Source organism: Danio aesculapii, chromosome 13 (assembly GCF_903798145.1).
Source record: "Danio aesculapii chromosome 13, fDanAes4.1, whole genome shotgun sequence".
Taxonomy (NCBI): Eukaryota; Metazoa; Chordata; class Actinopteri; order Cypriniformes; family Danionidae; genus Danio; species Danio aesculapii.
The window spans coordinates 342,673-366,634 of NC_079447.1; the positions used below are offsets into that span (position 1 = coordinate 342,673).

General features: G+C 41.9%; 1 protein-coding gene across 1 annotated transcript in view; it reads right to left on the reverse strand.

The window, feature by feature from the left end:
• Positions 1 to 23,962, reverse strand: part of LOC130240102 (serine/threonine-protein kinase 32C-like) — a 107,652-nt gene that overhangs the window by 9,029 nt on the left and 74,661 nt on the right. The window contains exons 4-8 of the mRNA XM_056471518.1: positions 11,844 to 12,017; positions 5,816 to 5,853; positions 3,051 to 3,140; positions 2,832 to 2,935; positions 2,623 to 2,739 (exon numbers count right to left, since the gene is read on the reverse strand). Coding sequence (XP_056327493.1) covers positions 2,623 to 2,739; positions 2,832 to 2,935; positions 3,051 to 3,140; positions 5,816 to 5,853; positions 11,844 to 12,017 — 523 coding nt within the window. The remainder of the gene's footprint in view (positions 1 to 2,622; positions 2,740 to 2,831; positions 2,936 to 3,050; positions 3,141 to 5,815; positions 5,854 to 11,843; positions 12,018 to 23,962) is intronic.

Sequence of the window (23,962 nt, forward strand, 5' to 3'; positions counted from 1 at the left end):
CATGACACCATAGCAACCAACACAGAACTGTAGAACGTTACATAGACATGTCTTCACAACTACCCCAAACACCCAAAAAATACTCACCAAATACCCCTAACAACCACCCCAAAACCCCTAACAACCACTCCTAACAGCCTGTCCTCTCAACAACAACAACAACAACACAACACCCTAGCCACACACACAACTGCCTACCAAACACACCAAACACATTAAATCCACTATCAATAAGCTAAAAACCACACAAATGGCATGGCAATCACATACAAAACCCTACAATCAACACAAATCACCCTAACAACCACCCACAACACATCACCAACTAACTCCAATACCTTTAAAACACACAAAGAAATGTCATGTTGACCAACCACGACTGCTTAAATCCACCCCAGACATCCTAACAATCTCTCACAACCCACTACACTCTAAAAAACACATCAACATTCTAACAACAACTCCAAACATGCTAACAATTACACACATTATAGATACTGAAAATGTTACACCAACCACCTACAACACCTTAAAACTACAGCAAACACTATAACAACCAGCCACAATGCCATGAAAAACATTGAATACCCTAACAACCACCCACAACACTCTACCAACTACACACAATGACCTAACCACAACCCATGACACCATAGCAACCACCATAGAACTGTAGAAAGGTTACAAATAGACATGTCTTGACAACTACCCCAAACACCCTTAGAAACACAAAGAAACCACCCACAACAGTCTAAAAACACACCAAATATCCTAACAACCACTAACAAAGCCATAAAAACACACACAACAACCCAACAACCACCCCCAAAAACCCTAACAACTACTCCAAGCAGCCTAAAAATGAAAAAAAACATCCTTTCAACAACAACAACACCCTAACTGCCCCAAAAACCTTAACAACCACTCCAGGCAACCTAAAAATGACAAAAATGTTCTCTTAACAACAACACAACACCCTAACCATACACAACTGCTTACCAACTACACCAAACACAAGTCATCCCTCAACACCCTAAAAACCACAAAAATGGCATGGCAATCACCCTACAAACAGCACAAAACACCCTAACAACCACTTACAACACCCTAACAACCATCCATAACACATTACCACATTACACATAACCCCAACACCTTAAAACCCACAAAGAAATGTCCTGTTGACCACTTGCAACTCCATAAAACAGCTTCAGACATCCTAACAACCTCTCACAACACCCAAACAACAACCTCTACACCCTAAACACCACATCAACATTCGAACCACCACACCAAATACCTTAACAACCACTCCAGACATGCTAACAACTACACACGACACTGTAGATATCCAGAAAAAGTTCAACCAACCACCTACAACACCTTAAAAACTACAACAAACACCATAACAACCAGTCACAATGCCATAAAAACACTCCAAATACCCAAATAACCATAAACAGCACTCTAACAACTACACACAATGACCTAACAATGAAAGGTTACAGATACACATGTTCTGAAAAATACGGCAAACACCCTAAAAAACACAGAAACACCAGAAACCACCCACAACAGTCTAAAAACACACCAAATACCCCTCACAACCACCCACAACAGTCTAAAAACACACTAAATATCATAGCAATCACTAACAAAGCCATAACAGCACAAACCCAAAGAAACCACCCATAACACCTTAACAACTACCCCAAAAACCCTACCAACCACTCCAAGCAGCTTAAAAATGACAAAAATGTTCTTTCAACAACAGCACAGCACCCTAACAACTGCCCCCAAAACAGTTTTCTGATTGGTTGTTATGGTGTTGTGGTGGTTGATCTGAGTGGCTGTTATAGAGTTTTTGGTGGTTGTTGTAGTTGTTCTAGGATTACATATGTTTGTAATCGTCTTTTTGGTTCTCACGGTGTTTCTAATTGGTTGCTACAGTTGTTCTGGGATTGCAGATAGTGGTTGTTCTAAGTGGTTGTCATAGTGTTCTGTATGGTTGTTATGGTGTTTTGAGGTTGTTGTAGTTGTTCTGGCATTGTAGATGTTTGTTATAATGTTCTGTATGGTTTTAATGGTGTTTTGATGGTTGTTCAAATTGGCTGTTGGGTGTTTTTAGTGTTTTTTGCAGTTGTTCAGATGTCTGTTACAGTGTTTTGTATGGTTGTCATGATGTTTTTGTGATTGTTGTATTTGTTCTAGGATTGCAAATGGTTGTTACAGTGTTCTACGTGGTTATCATGGTGTTATTGGTGGTTGCTATAGTTGTTCTGGGACTGTAGATGTTTGTTACTGTGTTCTGTTTAGTTGTTATTGTGTTTTTGGTGGTTGATATGGTGATATGGTTAAAGCTGTTTTGATGCTGTGTGAGGTTTCCAGGGTGCTGATATGATGTTTATTCATCTTTTTTCATAATTTATTATCAGACGAATGTACAGAGCTATTGTTGTTACAGTGTTTTAGGTGGTTGTTATAGCTGTTTTGGTGTTGTGTGTGGTCGTTAAGATGTTCTCTGTAGTTTCCATGGTGCTGATAGGATGTTCATTCATCTTTTTTCATCATTCATCATCAGATGAATGTACAGAGCTGTGTGTGTCAAGGTGTTTTTCTGACCTTCCTCAGCAGCGAGATGAGGTCTTTGTGCCAGGTGGAGCTGTACTGAACAACAACCGTACTGAACAACTGCAGCAGAGACTCCACTGAATTACTGGCGTGGATGTCGTATGGCCTCTGAAACACACAGAAACACAAACCTTGAAGTAAACACATCCGTAGTGTTTGTATACAGTACACACAGTTAAACACAGGGCTGATCCTCTTACCCAACCTCGCAGAACCTCAAAGATGGTCACACCCAGCGACCACCAGTCCACCTCAAACGCATAACCAGATCCACCGCTTACAAACGACTGGAAGATCTCTGGAGCTGTCAGGAGAAAACAAAACACATCTCATCTGCACTGAGAATATAAGTGTGTGTAGAGTTTAAAGGACTGATGATCACAGAGCAGATGTTCAGTTGTGAATCTGATGATTCTCACCCATGTACGGCTTTGTTCCTGCTAGTGCTGTGGCTCGTTCTCCATCCTTGATTATCGTAGCGATGTTAAAGTCTGTTAAATGCGCGTGACCTGAGGAACAACAGAGAGATCAGTCATAAAAACGAAAAGAACTGATGATTCAGAGGAGTCAATGAATGACTGCAGGATTTAATGTGTTCTGGGTTGCTTATAATGCGTTTTGCTTCTATTGTTTCTGTGGGTTGCTAGAGTGTGGAGTAGGGTGTTCTGGGTCGTTGGAAGAGTGTATTGTGTTCTAGATGGTTTCTAGGGTGTTTTGAAGGTGTCCTCGGTTGTTGCTATGGTGTTTCTATGGTGTTTTGGGTTGTTGCTAGGGTGTTTTTAGGTTATTCTGTGTCATTTTGTTTTTATAGTTTTTCTAGCGTGTTTGAGGTTATTGCTATTGTTTCAGTGGGTAGATGGAGTGTTGTGTTCTGGATCGTTGGTAGGATGTCAAGTGTGTTCTGGGTTGTTTCTAGGGTGTTTTGATGGTGCCCTCGGTTGTTGCTAGGGTGCTTCTATGGTGTTTTGGGTTGTTGCTAGGATGTTTCTATGATGTTTTGGGTTGTTACTTGGGTGATTGTGGGTTATTCTATATTCTATGCTTGTTTTCATGCTGTTTCTAGGATGTTTAAGGTTATTGCTATGGTGTTTCTGGGTTGTTGGTAGAGTGTTACTAAGGTGTTCTGGGACATCAGGGCATTCAGGTGTTAGGTAAAGTGTTTCTAGTGTGTTCTGGATTGTTTCTAGGGTGTTTTGATTGTGTCCTCAGTCGTTGCTAGGGTGTTTCTAAGGTGTTTTGGGTTGTTGATAGGGTGTTTCTAGGTTATTCTGTATTGTTTGTTGCTTGTTGTTTCTAAGGGCATATTGCTATGATGTTTGTGTGTTGCTAGAGTGTTATTAAGGTTTTCTGGGTTATTAGTAGGGTGTCTAGTGTGTTCTGAACTGTTTCTAGGGTGTTTTGATGGTGTCCTCAGTTGTTGCTAGGGTGCTTCTATGGTGTTTTGGGTTGTTGCTAGGATGTTTCTATGGTGTTTTGGGTTCTTACTTGGGTGATTGCAGGTTATTCTATGTTGCTTGTTTTCATGCTGTTTCTAGGATGTTTAGGGTTATTGCTATGGGTTGTTGGTAGAGTGTTACTAAGGTGTTCTGGGTCATTAGGGTGTTCAGGTGTTAGGTAAAGTGTTTCTAGTGTGTTCTGGATTGTTTCTAGGGTGTTTTGATTGTGTCCTAGGTTGTTGCTAGGGTGTTTCTAAGGTGTTTTGGGTTGTTGATAGGGTGATTCTAAGCTATTCTGTATAGCTTGTTGTCATGGTGTTTATAAGGTGTTTGAGTGATATTGCTATGATGTCTGTGTGTTGCTAGAGTGTTACTAAGATGTTCTGGGTCATTGTTAGGGAGCTCAGGTGTTAGGTAGAGTGTTTCAAGTGTGTTCCGGATTGTTTCTAGGGTGTTTTGATGGTGTCCTGGGTTGTTGATAGGGTGTTTCTATGGGGTTTAGGTTGTTGCTAAGGTGTTTCTAGGTTATTCTGTATCACTTGTTTTCATGGTGTTTCTATGGGGTTTGGGGTCATTGCTATGGCATTTCTGGGTTGTTGCTAGACAGTTCCTAAGGTTGTTGGCAGGGTGTTTTATTTTAGCGTGACATGTAACACCCTAGAGTGTTTTTTAGGGTAATCTGGGTCATAGGTTAGGTGTCCAGTGTGTTTCTCTGGTTGTTGCTAGGGTGTTTCTATGTTTTTTACATTGTTGCTAGGGTGTTACTAGGTTATTCTGTGTTGCTGGCTTTTGTTGTGTTTCTATGGTGGTTGGGGTTTTTGCTATTGTGTTGCTAGAATGTTTCTAAGGTGTTCTGGGTTGTTGATAGAGTGTTTTGATGGTATTTTTGCTGTTGCTAGGGTGATTCTAGGTTATTCTGTATTGCTTGTTGTCATGGTGGTTCTAAAGTGTTCGATGACATCTCTATGGTGTTTGTGGGCTGCTAGAGTGTTACTAAGGTGTTCTGGATTGTTTATAGGGTGTTTCTATGTTTTCTAAATTGTTGGTATGGTGTTACTAGGTTATTCTGTGTTGCTTTTTTTTTTTGCAGTGTTTTTCTGGTGGTTGGGGTTATTGTTATTGTGTTTTTAAAATGTTTCTAAGGTGTTCTGGGTTGTTGATAGGGTGTTTAGGTGTTATGTAGTATGTTTCCAGAGTGTTCTTGGTCATAAGTTGGGTTTCTAGTGGTATGTTTTGGTGGTGTGCTGTGTTGTTACTAGGGTGTTTCTACTGTATTTTGGGTAGTTGCTTATTCTGTATTACTTGTTTTTATGGTGTATTGGTTATTGCTATTGTGTTGCTGGGTTGTTAGAGTGTTTCTAGGGTGTTCTGGGTCATATATTGTGTGTTTCTAGTGTGTCCCAGATTATTTCTAGGGTGTTTCAGCTGTGCCTTTGGCCATTGCTAGGGTGTTTCTATTGTGTTTTGTGTTGTTGCTAGGCTGTTATTCTGTATCACTTGTTTTCATGGTGTTTCTGGAGGGGTTTTGCTAGGGTGTTGCGATATTATTCCTGCTGTGACTCAGAGGATTCACTGAATGACTGCAGGAGTCTAATGTGCACAATAATTTGCTCTTTCTAAAAAGGGAAGATCAGGGGTGTTTAGTGGAACAGCGTGTCCTCGGATCTCCACGCGTCTCCTTGAAGCTTTTCTCTCTCTCACAATCACACACACACACACACACACACACACACATGCATGTGTCTCACCTTGCTCGTCCAGCAGGATGTTGTCAGGTTTGATGTCCCTGTGTGGAGACACAATGACACGATGATGGCGTCAGTCTCAGATCAGTCAAACTGCGGCTTTATTTACATGTGGAGTGCATAGTGACTGCAGGCTCATGTTTGGAAGCTTCATCGGCCTTCCTTTGTGTGAATGTTCAGTTCTCAGGGGGCCATCACACTTCCAGCACACTCACTAATTACAATGAACACACACACACACACACACACACACACACACTCACACACACACACACACTCACTCACTGTGTAAGAATAAAGCCTCGTCCAGCTAAAGCACTTTCTGATTCCCTCACAGCTAATTAACAGCGAGCCGTTCCCTGCTGTCAGGATGATGCCAGAGAGCATGATGGGATTAATTCATGCAGAGCTGTGACACACACACACACACACACACACACACACACACACACACGTACACACACACATTCTTCAAGCTGAACATTCACAGCCCGATCTGCATCTTTGAATCAGACATGATGCTCAGAATGGCTGCCAGGGTGTTGCTATGCTGTTGCTAAGGTGTCTTTATCACATTGCTGATCGAGCGGTGTTGAGTTCATAGAATCTGGTATTTGCTGTGCCAAAGTATTTAAAGTGTTGTGATGGGTTCACACCGAATGTGGAGCAGCGCTCTAGTTTACTTGCATGGTGTTTTTTCCCTCACGTGAATTTTTTGCTTGAGTTTAACCTAGTTTAATAGGTGGTTGCTAGGGTGATTTTAAGGTGTTAGGATGTTTCTAGGGTTTTCTGATTTTAGCTAGAGTATTTCTAAGGTATTCTGGCTTGTTATAGCATTTCTAGTGAGTTATGTGTCTTTTCTATGGTGTATCCATGTTCTTTCTAGGAAGTTCTGGGTCATTGGCAGGGTGTTTCTAGGGTGTTTACCTTGGTTGTTATTAGCACTGTTTCCAGGGTGTTTGGGATCATTGCTAGGTTGTTTCTATTGTGTTCTGAATTGTTGTTAGGGTGTTTCCAGGGTGGTCTGGATCATAGGTTGGGTGTTTCTATGGTGTTCTTGGTTGTTGTTAGGGTGTTTCTAGTGTGATCCGAATATTTTCTAGCCGGTTTTCAAGTTTTTTCTAGGGAGTTCTGGGCCATTGGCTGGGTGTTTCTAGGGTGTTCTGATTTGTTGTTAGGGTGTTTCCATGGTGTTCGTGATCATTCCTAGGATTTTTTGATGTTCTGGGTTGTTGTTGGGGTGTTTCCATGGTGGTCTGGGCCATAGGTTGGGTGTTTCTAGTCTGTTCTGCATCTTTTCTAAATGGTTTTAAGATTCTTTCTAGGGAGTTCTGGGTCATTGGAAGGGTGTTTCTAGGGTGTTTCTATGGTGCTCTGGGTTGTTGTTAGGGCATTCCTAATGAGTTACGTGTCTTCTCTATTATGTCTTCAGGTTCTGGAGTTCTGGGTCATTGGCAGGGTGTTTCTAGGGTAGGGATGGGCAAACTCGGTCCTGGAGGGCCGGTGTCCTGCACAGTTTTGCTCCAACATTAATCAAACACACCTGAACATGCTAATCAGTGTCTTCAAGATCACTAGAATTGTATAAGCAGGTGTGTTTGATTAGAAATGGAGCTAAACTCTGCAGGACACCGGCCCTCCTGGACCGAGTTTGCCCACCCCTGTTCTAGTGTGTTTATCTTGGTTGTTGTTAGGGTGTTTCTAGTGTGGTCTGAGTCTTTTCTAGCCGGTTTTCAGGTTTTTTCTAGGGAGTTCTGGGTCATTGGCTTTGTGTTTCTAGGGTCTTTTGATTTGTTGTTAGGATGTTCAGGATCATTGCTATGATTTCCTATGGTGTGCTGGGTTGTTGTTAGAGTGTTTCCAGGGTGCTCTGGGTCATAGGTTGGGTATTTCTAGTCTGTTCTGTGTCTTTTCTTGGTGGTTTTCAGCTTCTTTCTTGGGAAATCTGGGTCATTGGCAAAGTGTTTCTATGCTGTACTGAATTGTTGTTAGGGTGTTTCCATGGTGTTCTTGATCATTCCTAGGATTTTTTTGATGTTCTGGGTTGTTGCTAGGGTGTTCCCAATGTGGTCTGAGTTATAGGTTGGGTGTTTAGTCTGTTCTGCGTCTTTTCTAGGTTGTTTTAAGGTTCATTCTATGGAGTTCTGGGTCATTGGAAGAGTGTTTCTATGGTGTTCTGGGATGTTGTTATGGCGTTCCTAGTGAGTTATGTGTCTTCTCTCTAATAGTTCTGGGTCATTGGCAGGGTGTTTCTATGGTGTTCTGAGTTGTTGTGAGGGTGTTTCCAGTGTGTTTGGGATCATTGCTAGGTTGTTTCTATTGAGTTCTGGGTTGTTGTTAGGGTGTTTTCAGGGTGGTCTGGATCATATGTTGGGTATTTCTAGTGTGTTCTGCATCTTTTCTAGCCAGTTTTTGGTTCTTTCTAGAGAATTCTGGGTCATTGGTAGAATGTTTCAATTGGGTTTGGGGTCATTTCTGGGGATGTTTCTAAAATGTTCTGGGTCATCGGTAGGGTGTTTATATGCTGTTCTGAGTTGTTGTTAGGGTGTTTCTAGGGAGTTCTGGGTCATTGGCTGGGTGTTTCTAAGGTGGTTCTATGCTGTTCTGAGTTGTTGTTAGGGCGTTTGTATTCTGGATCAATCCTAAGACTTTCTATGGTGTTCTGGGTTGTTGTTATGGTGTTTCCAGGGTGGTCTGGGTCATTGTTGGAGTGTTTCTATGGTGTTCTGGGATGTTGTTAGGGTGTTTCCATTGTGTTCTGGATCATTCCTAGGATTTTATATGGTGTTCTGGGTTGTTGTTAGTGTCCTCTGTGTCATAAAGTTAGTTCCATGGTGTTCTGGGTCATTGCTAGAGTGTTTCTATGGTGTTCTGGGTTGTTGTTAGGGTGTTTCCAGGGTGGTCTGGATCATTGCTAGGGCATTTTTATAGTGTTCTGGGTTGTTGTTAGTTGGTGTTTCTAGTTTGTTCTGCATCTGTTCTAGAGTGTTTCAAGATTCATTCTATGGAGTTCTGTGTGATTGCTAGGGAGTTCTGGGTTGTTGTTGGGGTGTTTCCAGGATGTTCTGGATCATTGCTAGGGTTTTTCTATTTGGGTTTGCGGTCATTTCTGTTTTTTTTCTAAAATGTTCTGGGTTATCGCTAGGGTGTATGTAGGCTGTTGATGGTGGTAGCACAACAGCCCATCTCTGAAGACACGTGTCTTGAGATATGCTTGAGATCTGAAGCAGAAACGCAGCAGGACATCAGATCTGAGCATCACTGGTGTGTCAGACTGTGATGAGGACTCGTCTGAAGCTTCCAGATGTCCTCAGTCATGTGCTGCCGCCGCTGCTCTTCTTCTTTTAGGAATCCTCCACTTGGACTAATTTTACCTCGGTGGCTGCGTGACATGGCACACTGTTGCTAGGAAACACTTCTGCCCAACTTAGCGCAACTAAATAATTCTACAGACAGAAAGCGCTTCGTCTGAAAGAGTACAGCTAAATCCACCACAGAAAAAACAATGTGACTGAGTACAGCTTGACTAACACACACACACACACACACACACACACACAGATATCAGTGCCAGCGAGAGACTCACTCCACTGCATTCACTGTCAGTTCTATTCTAGAGCGTTTGTGACGAACCCAAAATAAGACAACGACACATTTTATTTGGCACAGGCTCCTCATCTCCCTGAAGGGCCTTACAGAACTAAACACGCAATTACACAACAAATCCCTGTGAGCTGATGCTCCACACACACACACACACACACACACACACACTGAATGCACACACTAATACACAGGGCTTTCTAAATGAGCACTTCATAGACTCTTCAATAGTTTTAATCTGAAGTGAGTTTTAAAGTCTGCATGAAATGTACAGTGTTTATTTTGCTAGCGCACATTGTTATTCTTTAAGTGAACAATTAATCCATGCATGTTAATAAACTGAAATGCTTTTTGGTAATCTTCAACCAGAGTTTGAGTGGCTTCTTCTCTGATGATGTCAGCGTGATGATTCAGTCACAATATTCTTAGCCACGCCCCTTTTACTGTTAATTTGCTATGAGGCTACCCCGCCCCCTGCTCAATATTCAGTATCAGTTAGAAGTACACAGACAAACTGAAATAAAAACCTCAGCAGCTTCCAGGCATGAAACAGAAGAATGTCCCATTTTCCCCTATCGTGCAGTACATCTGATTGAAACATTTTCCGAAATGAGTCAAAAATTAGGGCGGTGCATGATTTTGCCCTTTGGAACCAATTGGATTGTTGGAATACGGGCCTTGCTAACAAAATGGAGGAATATTTGAATGCTAGTTTGGTTGCACTCAGATGCCTGATTATGACAATAATGAGGAGCTAAATTGTACAGATTGTTTCATATTCATTCGAACCACTACCTCCCACAAAAGCAGAGCAGAAACAAGACACACTCTGATAGCCCTGCCCTAAATGGTTGATAGCCTCGTGCAAAAGGACTAATAGCTCTGCCCTTAGGGACTGATATCCCCACCCTTAAGGGCCCATAGCTTCACCCTAATAGACTGATAGCTTCGCCCTAAAGTACTAATAGCCCTGCCCTAAAGGACTGATAACCCTGCTCTAAATGAATGATAGCCCCGCCCTAAAGGACTGATAGCTCCACCCTAAAGTACTAATAGCCCTGCCCTAAAGGACTGATAGCTCCACCCTAAAGTACTAATAGCCCTGCCCTAAAGGACTGATAGCTCCACCCTAAAGTACTAATAGCCCTGCCCTAAAGAACTGATAACCCTGCTCTAAATGAATGATAGCCCCGCCCTAAAGGACTGATAACTCCACCGTAAAGGACTGAGAGCCTTGTGCTAAAGGACTGATAGCGGAGCCCTCAAGGACTAATAGCCCTGCCCCTAAAGGACTGATATACCCCGCCCTAAAGGACTGATAGCTCTGCTTTAAATGACTGATAGTCCTGCCTTAAAAAACTGATAGCCCCACTCTAAATGACTGATAGCCCCGCCCTAAATGACTGATAGTCCCACCCTAAAAGAGTGATAGCCCACTCTAAATGACTGATAGCCCAGCCCTAAAGGACTGATAGCCCAGCCCTAAATGAATTATAGCCCCGCCCTAAAAGACTGATAGCCCAGCCCTAAATGACTAATAGCCCAGCCCTAAATGAATTATAGCCCCGCCCTAAAAGACTGATAGCCCAGCCCTAAATGACTAATAGCCCCACCCTAAAAGACTGATAGCCCAGCCCTAAAGGACTGATAACCTTGTGCTAAAGGACTAATAGCCCCGCCCTAAATCAATGATAGCCCCACCCTAAAGGACTGATAGCCCACCCTAAAGGACTGATAGCCCCACTCTAAATGACTGGTAGCCCCACCCTAAAGGACTGATAGCCCAGCCCTAAAAGACTGATAGCCCCACCCTAAGGACTGATAGCCCCGCCCTAAATGATTGATAGCCCCGCCCTAAATGACTGATAGCCCCGCCCTAAAAGACTGATAGCCCCACCCTAAAGGACTGATAGCCTTGTGCTAAAGGACTGATAGCCCCACCCTAAAGGACTGATAGCCCAGCCCTAATGCACTGATAGCCCCACCCTGAAGGACTGATAGCCTTGTGCTAAATGAATGATAGCCCCACCCTAAATCACTGATAGCCCCGCTCTAAATCACTGATAGCCCAGCCCTAAATGAATGATGCCCCGCCCTAAAGTACTGATACCCCACCCTAAAGACATTCCATGTGATCGAACGTGAAGAAAAGTCATTTTGAGATTATGGTATTTGATAGATTATGAGGGCAAATTAATTTAAATAATAATAATAATGAAGTGTGCAGACACATCATCTATAACAAGAACAACTATATCCATATAAAAATAAGAATACGTTTAGATTTGATGCTGACCTTCACTAGAGATGAATGACCCCTTGAGTCAGGCATGTTGGATGTACAACTAAAGGTAAAACAGAAGCGCAGACCTTCACATAGGCAGTGCATTTGTGTGGTGTTCGTCTGTGATGGTGAGTGTTTGCTGACCGGTGTATGATGTGTTGGCTCTGCAGGTAGTCGAGCGCCAGCGTCATCTCACACAGGTACAGCTTCACCGCGTCCTCCCCGAACTGCACGCTCTGCTGCAGGTGATAGCGCAGATCTCCACCCAGCAGCAGGTCCACAACCATGAACATGTCCTCCTCATCCTGGAACGAGTACCTGCAGCGGGGGCAGAGGTCAGGAAGTGACATCACAGCTCACAGAGTACCCACATCTCTCTGGAGATCAGTGTGTGTGTGTGTGTGTGTGTGTGTGTGTTTGATATCATCACCATCAGGAGATCTTTTATTGCCTTTCACAGAAATCATTAATTAAAGACGTGGATGAGATGATCTGATCTGTACATTTTAATTAAAGTGCCAACACAGATGATATCAGCTGTCCATCATCTCATCACACACACACACACACACACACAGACACGCACGCACGCACGCACACACACACACACACACACACACACACTGATGATTTGATTCAACACAAAAATTGCAGGCAGCTACAGTTTTACACACCGCACAGAAAAGGATGGGTTGTGGTAAAGTAACTCGACTGCACACCACTCCAACAGTTACACACTCACGGAAATTAACCTGGTTTGTTTTTTAGTAAAAGTGTAGTAACCAGGGCTTGACGTTAACACCCGCTAATCAGCCAAATGCAGGTGTATTGCAGCTGTGGCGGGTCAGAGAAGTGTATAGCTGCAGAGTTGCGCTTGCACTCTCAGGCACCCACGCTTTCTCTGCAAGTGACGTCATTTACAATCGACACCTGCACTTTCCTGTCACGTCACTTTGCAATCAACACAAATAAACTGACAGTAAGTTTCCAGTTCGTTTGCGTTGACTGACTACATTTAAAATAGTTCTACTTAAGTTGTATACCATGACAGATCCCCAGACCCCCATGAAAAGCGGTATGTGTATTCATCATATGATTAGAACGCTTTAATGTAAATTTACCAAAGCAGGCTACTATTAACATTTATACCAGCAAAGCTTATTATTTATTTATATCAACTATCAGGTCTAAATAGACACATGAAGTATTCTTCCACAGTTATGAAGAAAAACACCAGGCTAAAGCAAATCTGAAACTGATCTTACTTCAGCTCCAGGATGATTGCAAACAAGAATGCAGATGTTGATGCAGGTGATGTGGCAGGAGAGTGCAGGGCTCGGTTACATAAAAAAGTCCTTAACCAAAAAATCCCTCAGTTTAAGGGTTGTAAAAGTTGGGTTAAAAGGGAAAAAAGAAACAAGATCAACTTAAGGCTGCTATTACAGTTTTTTCCATTTCTCAACACTCAGGTCACTTTTACAAAACTCTTCACACAATTCTCCGACTTTCAGCTTGGCACAGCAGTTCATTTCACATTCAAAATGCACTACTATGGAAAAAATCGTGCGTAAATATTCTCGCATCTGTAATTATTAAAATCGTAAAGGAAAACAGAACATACTCGTAATTTTACAAGGGTACAATTCCAAAATCTGCGATTAGAACAGACACAGATGCGAGATTTTCTTTGTCTGTCTGTACGCCTGATAAATGTACGATGGGTGTACTTTACACACACCAAATACAGTTTCACCATGGACAGGAAGTCCTGATTACGAGTACGAAGCAAACAGCGTCACTTCACTATTAAAATTACATCACCACTGCCACAGGCATAACAATAACATAATACCTTGTAATATAACAAACAAATAATAACAAATAACATATTAATAGTTACTAATACATTACTTTGTACAAATTTAAAGATAATAATAAGAAACACCATTAAGTGATTGACTGAGAAATTCTGCACTCGCTGCCTGTTACGTTAACTTACATTATGCTCACTATCCTCGGCCCGTTCTTAATTTTGAGTCTGTAAAATGTCCAAGAAACACAGCAAAAATGGACCTCATAATGTCTCCACCTTTATTACAGCTCATGACGGACATTTCTCAAAGAGGGAATAACAGAAATCATACAATCGTGTGTGGGAGCTCGAGTGTCCAGCAGGCGCTGTGATCGATGACTCTCGCTTGTTTATTAATGCCTGTGGCAGTGGTGACGTAATTTTGACAGTGAAGTGACGCTGTTAGATTCATACTCGTAATCAGGTTATCGTGTCCGTGGTGAAACTGTATTTGGTGTGTGTAAAGTACACCCATCGTACATTTATCGTATACAAACAGACAAAGAAAATGTCGTATCTGTGTTTGTTCTAATCGCAGATTTTGGAATTGTACGCTCCGTTTTCCTTCGCGATTTTAATAATTACAGATGTGTCAATTTTATTTACGCACAAAATATTTATGACAGCGATTTTATTCCATAACTACAACTACCACAACACTTTATTCAGCTCTCACATTAACTCATTCCTCCAGAACACTAGCAGAGGTGGACAGCCCACAAACACACTTCATCACCCACAAACAATGAGCTAAACACACTAACAACACGCAGCATTACACAGTGTTTACTTCTGTAAAACAAGCACACATCTCTGTTTATAACTGCAGTAAATGTTACTGGAATCAATCAGACGTGATGCAGAATCCCTCAATATTTTATGTCCTTTATTTAATTTTATATTATTTAAGTATTTCCAAAATGCAAGAATTTGTACACACACCATCCACTGATACAGATACAATAGTAATGCTGATCTGGCTGCTTAAACTGCATTTGTAGATGTGAAATATGTTTCAGTAAAACGCAGTGGTGCAGTAGGTAGTGCTGTCCCTTCACAGCAAGAAGGGCACTGGTTTGAACCTCGGCTGGGTCAGTGTGTGTTTCTGTGTGGAGTTAGCATGTTCTCTCCGTGGGTTTCCTCCAGGTGCCCTGCTTTCCCCCACACTGAAAAAAGTGTTGCATGCAAAACTGTTTGAATTTAAACAAACAAATTAAATGTAATAATGTTCAACTTAATTTGTTTGTTTAAATTCAGCCCAAATAAATTGTTTACAACCACTTAACAAAAAAATTGAGTAAATCCAAGGAATCATCTTTCTTTTTTTTAGTGCACAGTCCAAACACATGCGCTATAGGGGAATTGGGTAAGCTAAATTGTTTATAGTGTATGAGTATGAATGAGTGTGTATGGGTGTTTCCCAGAGATGGGTTGCGGCTGGAAGGGCACCCGCTGCGTAAAACATGTGCTGGATGAGTTGGCGGTTCATTACACTGTGGTGACCCCTGATTAATAAAGGGACTAAGCTGAGAAGACAATGAATGAATGAAAACAGTATGTAAGCGCATGCTAATGTCCTGTACGTACAGATGTTTGGCAGCTGTTGTGTCTGAGTGAGAAAAGAGTTGATGAAATCTCAGAGATGTAGTCACTGAATGCATTTTGTGCCAAAACACTGAGAATTGATCCAAGATCAAGGTCAAGAGTTCTGCAAAAACAACCTAAGTATTGAGAAATGTGTCCCAGCGTCTGTAAAGCCCTGTGATATGTGATTATCAAGGTTGATGATGGTAATCTGCAACACTAAGCATGGTTTTAGCATGGTAACTGTAGTAAAACACTGGTTATGCTAACGCAAGTCAATGCACCAGAATATGATGGTCTATTGGTGAAGCAGAGATTCTGCAGAGCGCTGATATTAAGCAGAATAATGAGCACAGAGCACGATCAAAATAAAGTGATATCCAGAATATGATCACAGGATCAGATAGTGTGTGTGTGTGTGTGTGTGTGTGTGAATGACAGACAAACAGCAGGAGTCCTTCAGCTGAGGAGTTCACATTTCACACACCATCATTCTGAGTGTCCCTCCATCTCATTACACACTCACGAGATGCTGGGAGAACTCTGGAGTGTGTGTGTGTGTGTGTGAGAGAGAGAGGGATAGAGAGAGACTGTGTGTGTGTGTGTGTGTGTGTGTGTGTGTGTGTGTGTGCGTGTGTGTGTGTGTGTGTGTGTGTGTGCGTGCGTGCGTGCGTGCGTGCGTGCGTGCGTGCGTGTGTGTGTGTGTGACAGTGACACCGAGTGTGTGGCTGTGTGTATGTGTGAGAGCGGGAGTTTCTGTGTGTGTGTGTGTGTGTGTGTGTGTGTGTGTGTGTGCGTGTGTGTGTGTGTGCGTGTGTGTGTGTGCGTGTGTGTGCGTGTGTGTGTGTGTGTACTGTATATGAAAGACTATCTGTGAAAAGTATTTATGTAAGAGTATGTGTGAATGAGTGTGTATTCCTGCATGTGTGTGTGCAAGTGTGCAAGAAAATGTGTGTGTGTGAAAGAGAGAGAGTGTGTGAATGAGTGTTTATTTGTGCATGGATGTGTGTGCGTGTGTGTGAATAAATGTATGTGTGTGAGTCTGTGTGTAAGTGTCAGTGATTGAATGATTATGTGTGTGTGTGTGTGTGTGTGAGAGAGAGAGAGTCATTCATTCATTCAGTCATTTTCCTTCGGCTTAGTCCCTTTATTCATCAGAGGTCGCCACAGCGGAATGAACCGACAACTATTCCAGCATATGTTTTAGACAGCGGATGCCCTTCCAGCTGCAACCCTGTACTGGGAAACACCCAACACACAAACACACACACACACACTCATACACTACGGCCAGTTTAGTTGATCAGTTCCCCTATAGCGCATGTGTTTGGACTGTGGGGGAAACCGGAGCACCCAGAGGAAACCCACACCAACACGGGGAGAACATGCAAACTCCACACAGAAACACCAACTGACCCAGCCGGGACTCGGACCACAGACCTTCTTGCTGTGAGGCCACAGTGCTAACCATTGAGACATCGTGCTGCCCTGTGTGAGAGTGTATAAATAAACGTGTGTGTGTGTGTGCGTGTGTGTGTGCGTGTGTGTGTGTGTGTGTGTGTGTGTGTGTGTGTGTGTGTGTGTGTGTGTGTGTGTGTGTGTGTGAAGGACTCTCCATCGCAGCACTTCAGAGCTCATTTCCCGTCTGTAAGAGGCCGCAGGTCTGAGAGGCAATCATCACATCTATTATGGATCTCACGCTTTCCACTCACTCAAACAAAGAGTCCATCACACACACACACACACACACACACACACACACACACACACACACACACACTGTAGAAGATGATATGACTAAAACACATCTAAACAGTTTGCGTTTGCTATTTTGTGTGAGAAGATCTTAGACTAGAGTTTCTGAACAGGAGGATTCCTCTTCATTGAAGATCTGCCATCTTATATTCTGTCTTTAAATAACGATTCAACTTTAAACAGCATTATTCACATCAGTGATTAAATCAGGATCACATGTAGGATGGCATATTGCCAACAAGGGCAGCACGGTGGCTCAGTGGTTAGCACTGTGGCCTCACAGTAAGAAGGTCTCTGGTTCGAGTCCCGGCTGGGTCAGTGTGTGTTTCTGTGTGGAGTTTGCATGTTCTCCCCGTGTTGGTGTGGGTTTCCTCCAGGTGCTCCGGTTTCCCCCACAGTCCAAACACATGCGCTATAGGGGAACTGATCAATTAAACTGGCCGTAGTGTATAAGTGCGTGTGTGTGTGTGTGTGTGTGTGTGTGTGTGTGTGTGTGTGTGTGAGAATGAGTGTGAATGGGTATTTCCCAATACTGGGTTGCAGCTGGAAGGGCATGCGCTGTGCAAAATGAATGCTGGAATAATTGGTGGTTCATTCCACGGTGGCGACCTCTGATAAATAAGGGACTAAGCTGAAGGAAGATGAATGAATGTTGCCCACAACATTTTTTTTTTTAAGGCTTGACAGTATTACAGTGCAAAATGATTACTTGCAAAAACATAGCAGAGTGTATTTTGCAAATAACAAACAAGTTTAAGTTATTAAAGCACAAATAAATTCGATAAACCACAAGGCTGCTCTTAAAATATGTCTCAGATTGTAACTAAACTAAATGTGCATGTAAACTACCTAAATTAAGCTTTATTAAGTAAGACAAGAAAGATAAATAAACAATAACTATCTTACACAATCTGAATTTATTGATTTATTCTATTTATTTAAGTTATTTTGTCTAGAAATGAGATCGTAAATCTTGCAGTATAGTAAGAATAAATGTGTTTATTGAGCTATTTTAATAGGCAAACAGAAAACAAGTTATTACAGCTATAATATATCTTAATAATACAAGATAAGTTAAACTTAATTACATTCAGAGGCATACTTTATGACAAGCCTTTTTATTTTTAAGACGTTATTATAGCTGTTTGCATGTAAAATATTTAACTTTAAGCTTTACCAGCTAATACCAACTATATTCCAATCTTAATCTAAATTAATCTTCATTCATTCATTCATTCATTTTTCCTCGGCTTAGTCCCTTTATTTATCAGGGGTGCCACAGCGGAATGAACTGCCAACATATCCAGCATTAGTTTTACACAGCGGATGCTATTCTATCTGCAACCCAATACTGGGAAACATCCATACACACTCATTCACACACACACACTCATACACTACGGCCAGTTTAGTTGATCAGTTCCCCTATAGCGCATGTGTTTGGACTGTGGGGGAAACCGGAGCACCCGGAGGAAACCCACACCAACACGGGGAGAACATGCAAACTCCACACAGAAACACACACTGACTCGAACCAGCCACCTTCGTGCTATGAGGCCACAGTGTTAACCACAGAGCCACCGTGCCGCTCTTTAAAACAATCATTATTAGTCTTCATGTGCTCCTGCATAGTATTGTATTCTATAAAAAATCGAGATCAGTAAGATTTATTTTGGTGGCTATAAATTAGACTGCAACTAGATAAATAGTGTTAGCAGTGTGATGAGCTGATGATCAAGGATTCACAGCCTCTTCAGATCTGTCTTTTGTGCACACGGTACTTTGAGGAAAGTTCACAAGTGGGTTAAACTGCGGCGTGTTGCAGGAGAGACGCAGCGATGGGAGAAGCGGCCTTTATTCGGCCTTCAGCCACTCCACAGCACAGCGGGAGCACGAGGAAGGTTAGCAGACTGGAAAGAGTCCGAGAGCATGAAATAATCAGGCCATGATGACAAATGAGACGAGGGATGGAGAGAGAGAGAGAGAGAGAGAGAGAGAGAGAGAGAGAGAGAACATAAAGAGGAAAACAGAGGGAGTACAACATTTTGACCAAAAAAATAATTTGCAGTGTCCCAGATAGAAGTGAACACTTGTCTCAGCTTCAGGAGCGAGTCGCAGTGACACACACACACACACACACACACACACACACACACACACACTCTTCATTCCTCAGTGAATTCCTCCCGAATGTGTCCTCACCGCTGGCCTTATTTCGCAAGGTGCCTTCATGAGGAGCGTCCCAGATGAACTTCAGAAGTTTCCTGGACTGAGAAGTTGAGGAAAGTTGTGCAGAGACAGGAATTCTCTAAGCCAGAGACAGACAGAAACAAGCGTCCTCTATGACAGAGACAAATGGAGACGAGCATCCCCGATGGCAAGGACAAATGGAGACTAGTAGAGACAAGTGTCCTCTGTGACAAAGAGAAACTGAGAAAAGCGAAGACAATTGTCCTCTATCAGAATGAAAAGCAGAGACAAACATCCTCTATGACAAAGAGAATCTGAGACAAGCAGAGAAAAGCAGAGACAAGTGTCCTCAATGAAAAAGTCAAACTGAGACATGTGGCGAAAAAAGGCGAAGATGAGTGTCTTCGATCAGAAATAAAAGTGAAGACAAGCAGAGACAAGTGTCCTCTATCAGAAAGACAAGTAGAGACAAACTGAAATAAGCGTCCTGGATCATGAAAGACAACTGAAGACAGTGACTTGAGGAGACAAACTGAGAAAAGTGGAGACAGAGTGTCCTCTATGGCAAACGCAAATGAAGACCAGGGGAGACAAGTGTCCACTATTGGAAAGACAATTGGACAGGCAGAGATAAACAGAGACTAGTAGAGACAAATGTCCTCTATAGCAAAGAGAAGCAGAGTTGAGTACATTTACAAGCTGAGTAAAGAGGAGACAAGTGTCTTCTATCAGAGAGAAAACTGAAGACAAGCAGAGAGGTGTCATCCATCAGAAAAGACAAGTGAAGACAAACTGAGACAAGTGGAGACAAGTGTCCTCTATGGCAAAGACAAATTGAGACACACTGGGACAAGTGTCTTGTATCAGAAAAGACAAGTGGAGACAAACTGAGACAAGTGGAGACAAGTGTCCTCTATCGCAAAAGACAAATTGGGACACACTGAGACAAGTGTCTTCTATCAGAAAAGACAAGTGAAGACAAACTGAGACAAGTGGAGACAAGTGTCCTCTATGGCAAAGACAAATTGAGACACACTGGGACAAGTGTCTTCTATCAGAAAAGACAAGTGGAGACAAACTGAGACAAGTGGAGACAAGTGTCCTCTATCGCAAAAGACAAATTGGGACACACTGAGACAGGTGTCCTTAATCGGAAAAGACAAATGAAGACAAACTGAGACAAGTGGAGACAAGTTTCCTCTATGCAAAGACAATTAGAGACACACTGAGACAAGTGTCTTCTATCAGAAAAGACAAGTGGAGACAAACTGAGACAAATGTCCACTATGGCAAAGACAATTATAGACACACTGGGACAAGTGTCTTCTATCAGAAAAGACAAGTGGAGACCGGTGTTGTCTATGAAAATGTCAAATGGAGACAACTGGAGACAAGTGTTCTCTATCAAAGAAGACAAGTGGAGTCAAACTGAGACAAGTGTCCTCTATGGCAAAGTCAAATTGAGTCTAGGGGAGACAAGTGCCCTTTATTAGAAAAGACAAGTGGAGACAAGTGTCATCTACAATGGAGACAAATTGAGTCATACTGAGACAAGTGTCCTCTATTGCAAAAGACAAATTGAGACACACTGAGACAGGTGTCCTTTATCGGAAAAGACAAATGGAGAAAAGCGGAGACAAGCAGAGACAAGCAGAGACATATAGAGATAAGTGTCCTCTATGGCAAAGACAAATAGAGACTAGAGGAGACAACTGTCTTCTATTGCAAAAAACAAACAGAGACAAGTGGAGAAAAGCAGAGACAGACTGAGACAAATAGAGATAAGTAGCCTCTACAGCAAAGACAAATGAAGCTATGCTGAGACAAGCAGAGACGAGTGTCCTCCAATGCAAAGACGAGCTGAGACGAGTGTCCTCTATGGCTGAGACATGATAGTATCAAGTGTCGTTATATTCAGAGATCGAGGAGGAAAAACAACAGTGTGTGTAGAGCTGAGTCTGAGCAGAGGAAGACCAGTTCACCCAAACACAGGTATTCTGAGAAGTGTCCAGACAATGAAAATCAATGATTGAGGGCTAATGTTGCGCTTCAAATGATCTCCTTTTACCAGAGTAAATGATCATTTCTGACTGTGCTAAATGCTCTTTTTGCTGTTAGTTTAATATGTAGACTCACAATTAGAGCCAAAATTATAGACAAATTATATAAAAAATATTAGAAACACACTCACACTACGGACAATTTAGTTGATCAGTTCCCCTATAGCGCATGTGTTTGGACTGTGAAGGAAACCGGAGCACCCGGAGGAAACCCACACCAACACGGGGAGAACATGCAAACTCCACACAGAAACACCAACTGACCCAGCTGAGACTCAAACCAGAGACCTTCTTGCTGTGAGGCCACAGCGCTGACCACTGAGCCTTCGTGGTGCCCCATTTCAAAAGCGAGTAAATGAAAATGAGCAGCATTTGCTTCGGACAGCAGCAGGTTGTTTTTTTTTCTCTGCTTTATTTGAGTTCATGTTTATTTGATGTGGAGTGACAGAGACGCTGGTGCTTTGACTGAGATCAGTGTTAATGTCATGTTGCGTGTGTATGTGTGTGTGTGTCGGACCTCAGCCTCTCTGATTGTGTTTATGCGATGGAGCTGTTTTAACACACGCTCAGGCTTCCTGCTGTGACTCAGAGCCAGTAAATGGATACAGTAATTACAACTTTCTGCATACTTGACATTTTAAAGGCTTAAAGGAGTGGAGGAGGAGAATGAAGCCTCTTTATTTCCTTACAGCAGACGCTCCTTTGACTTTCAGAGAGCGAGAGTCTTCAAAGCTCAGTGTGTTCACTAGAGACACATCAAAGAGGAGAGGAGAGGAGAGACCATCCCCTCTGCCTATATACAGTATAAATATACAGTCTGCTGTAGCTCAAGTCAAAATTATTGTCTCTCCTTTACATTTTTATTCTTTTACAAATGTTTCCCAAACGCTGTTTTTGACACTGCAAAATGCTTTTCTTACTTCAAGAATTGTCTCATTTCTAGTCCAGATATCGTAAGATTCTTAAATCAAGGAGCACTTTCTAGACAAGCAAAAATATAGTCTTGTTTTCAGAAATAATGAGTCAAAATGAAGTGAGTTTCTACTTAACACAAGCCAAATAATCTGACAATGGTGTGAGGTAAACAAAATAATCTTGTTTTCGCTTTAACAGGATTATTTAGCTTGTTTTAAGCAAAAACTCACCTAATTTAGTCTCATTATTACTGAAAACAAGACATCGTGTTTTTCTTGTCTAGAAAATGCTTCTTGATTTAAGAATTGTTAGATATTTGGACTGGAAACAAGACAAAAACTCTGAGTAAAAAAACTATTTTTTGCAGTGAACCCATTTTTACTAACTAATTTCTTTAATTTTTGTCATAAAGACTGTACATAATATTTTACTATATACACTACCTGACAACAGTCTTGTCACCTATTCAAGTTTTAAGAACAGTAAATAATAACTGGACTTCTAGTTGATGATTTGGTATCAGAAGTGTCTTATATGAAAGGTAAAGGCCTCTAGATTACGCTTATTTGAGCACAATATAATCTGATCATGTCTTGATGTTGACTGATTTGATTAGGACAGTAAGGTCTGACTCTGCTTAGACTAAAGTCTGCTCACTGAAGCTTCAATAATGTCCAGTATAGAATATGTGCTCATGCTGCAGTGGAAACAGAATGAATATTGTGTCTGACTCCATCATGAGCTTGGAGGACTGCATCCATACATCTCTGCAATGACTCAAATCACTGATTAATAAAGTCATCTGGAATGGTGAAGAAAGCCTTCTTGCAGGACTCCCAGAGTTCATCAAGAGTCTTTGTGTTCATCTTCAACGCCTCCTCCTTCATCTTACCCCAGACGTGCTCAATAATGTTGATGTCTGATGACTGGGCTGGCCATCCTGGAGCACCTTGACCTCCTCTGCTTTCAGGAGCTTTGATGGGGAGGCTGAAGTATGAGAAGGAGTGCTATCCTGCTGGAGAATTGTCCCTCTCCTGTGGTTTGTAATGTAATGGGCAGCTCAAATGTCTTGATACCTCAGGCTGTTGATGTTGCAGATCTCTCACACGCCCCCATACTGAATGATGGAACCCCAAACCATGATTTCTCCTTCACCAAACTTGACTGATGTGAGAATCTTGACTCCATGCAGGTTCCAGTAGGTCTTCTGCAGTATTAGTGATGATTAGGATGCAGATCAACAGATGATTGAGCAGAGAAATCCACCTTCACACATCATCAACTAGAAGACCAGTTATTATCTGCTGCTCTTTACAGCGCAGATCCACCACAAGACTTGTGTCAGGTAGTTTACTAGTATTCAGCTTAAAGTTACTTTTAGAGTCATTTAACTAGGTTAATTAGGCAGGTATTTGGACAAGAGTGGTTTGTTCTGTAGATAATCTAAAATATAATTTCTTAATAGGGCTACTCATATTGATCTAAAAATTGTTTACAAAAAAAATTCCAGCCAAACTAAGTAAACTGACTTTAGCCAGAAGAAACAATATTATATGAAATACTGTGTAAATGTCCTTGCTCTGTTAAAATCCTTTGGGAAATATTGGAAAAAGAATAAAAAGCAGGGCCAATAATATGACTTCAGATGTATATACATGAATGTATGTACAATATGTTGAGATGAAGTTGTCAATGTCAAGCCGTCCTTCCTTTCTTCACAGACTTCAGTGCTCGACATTGAATCACAAAAGCATTTCTGTCCTTCAGCGAACCCTTCACAAACACACAGAGAGATTCAGACTCTGTTCTCTTTCATTGCAAGCCTCTGTGGGATGATGAAAAAATGGAGAATGCTGAAGAGAAACTGTAGACAAACCTGTGAGATATAATCTCAATTTATTCAAGAT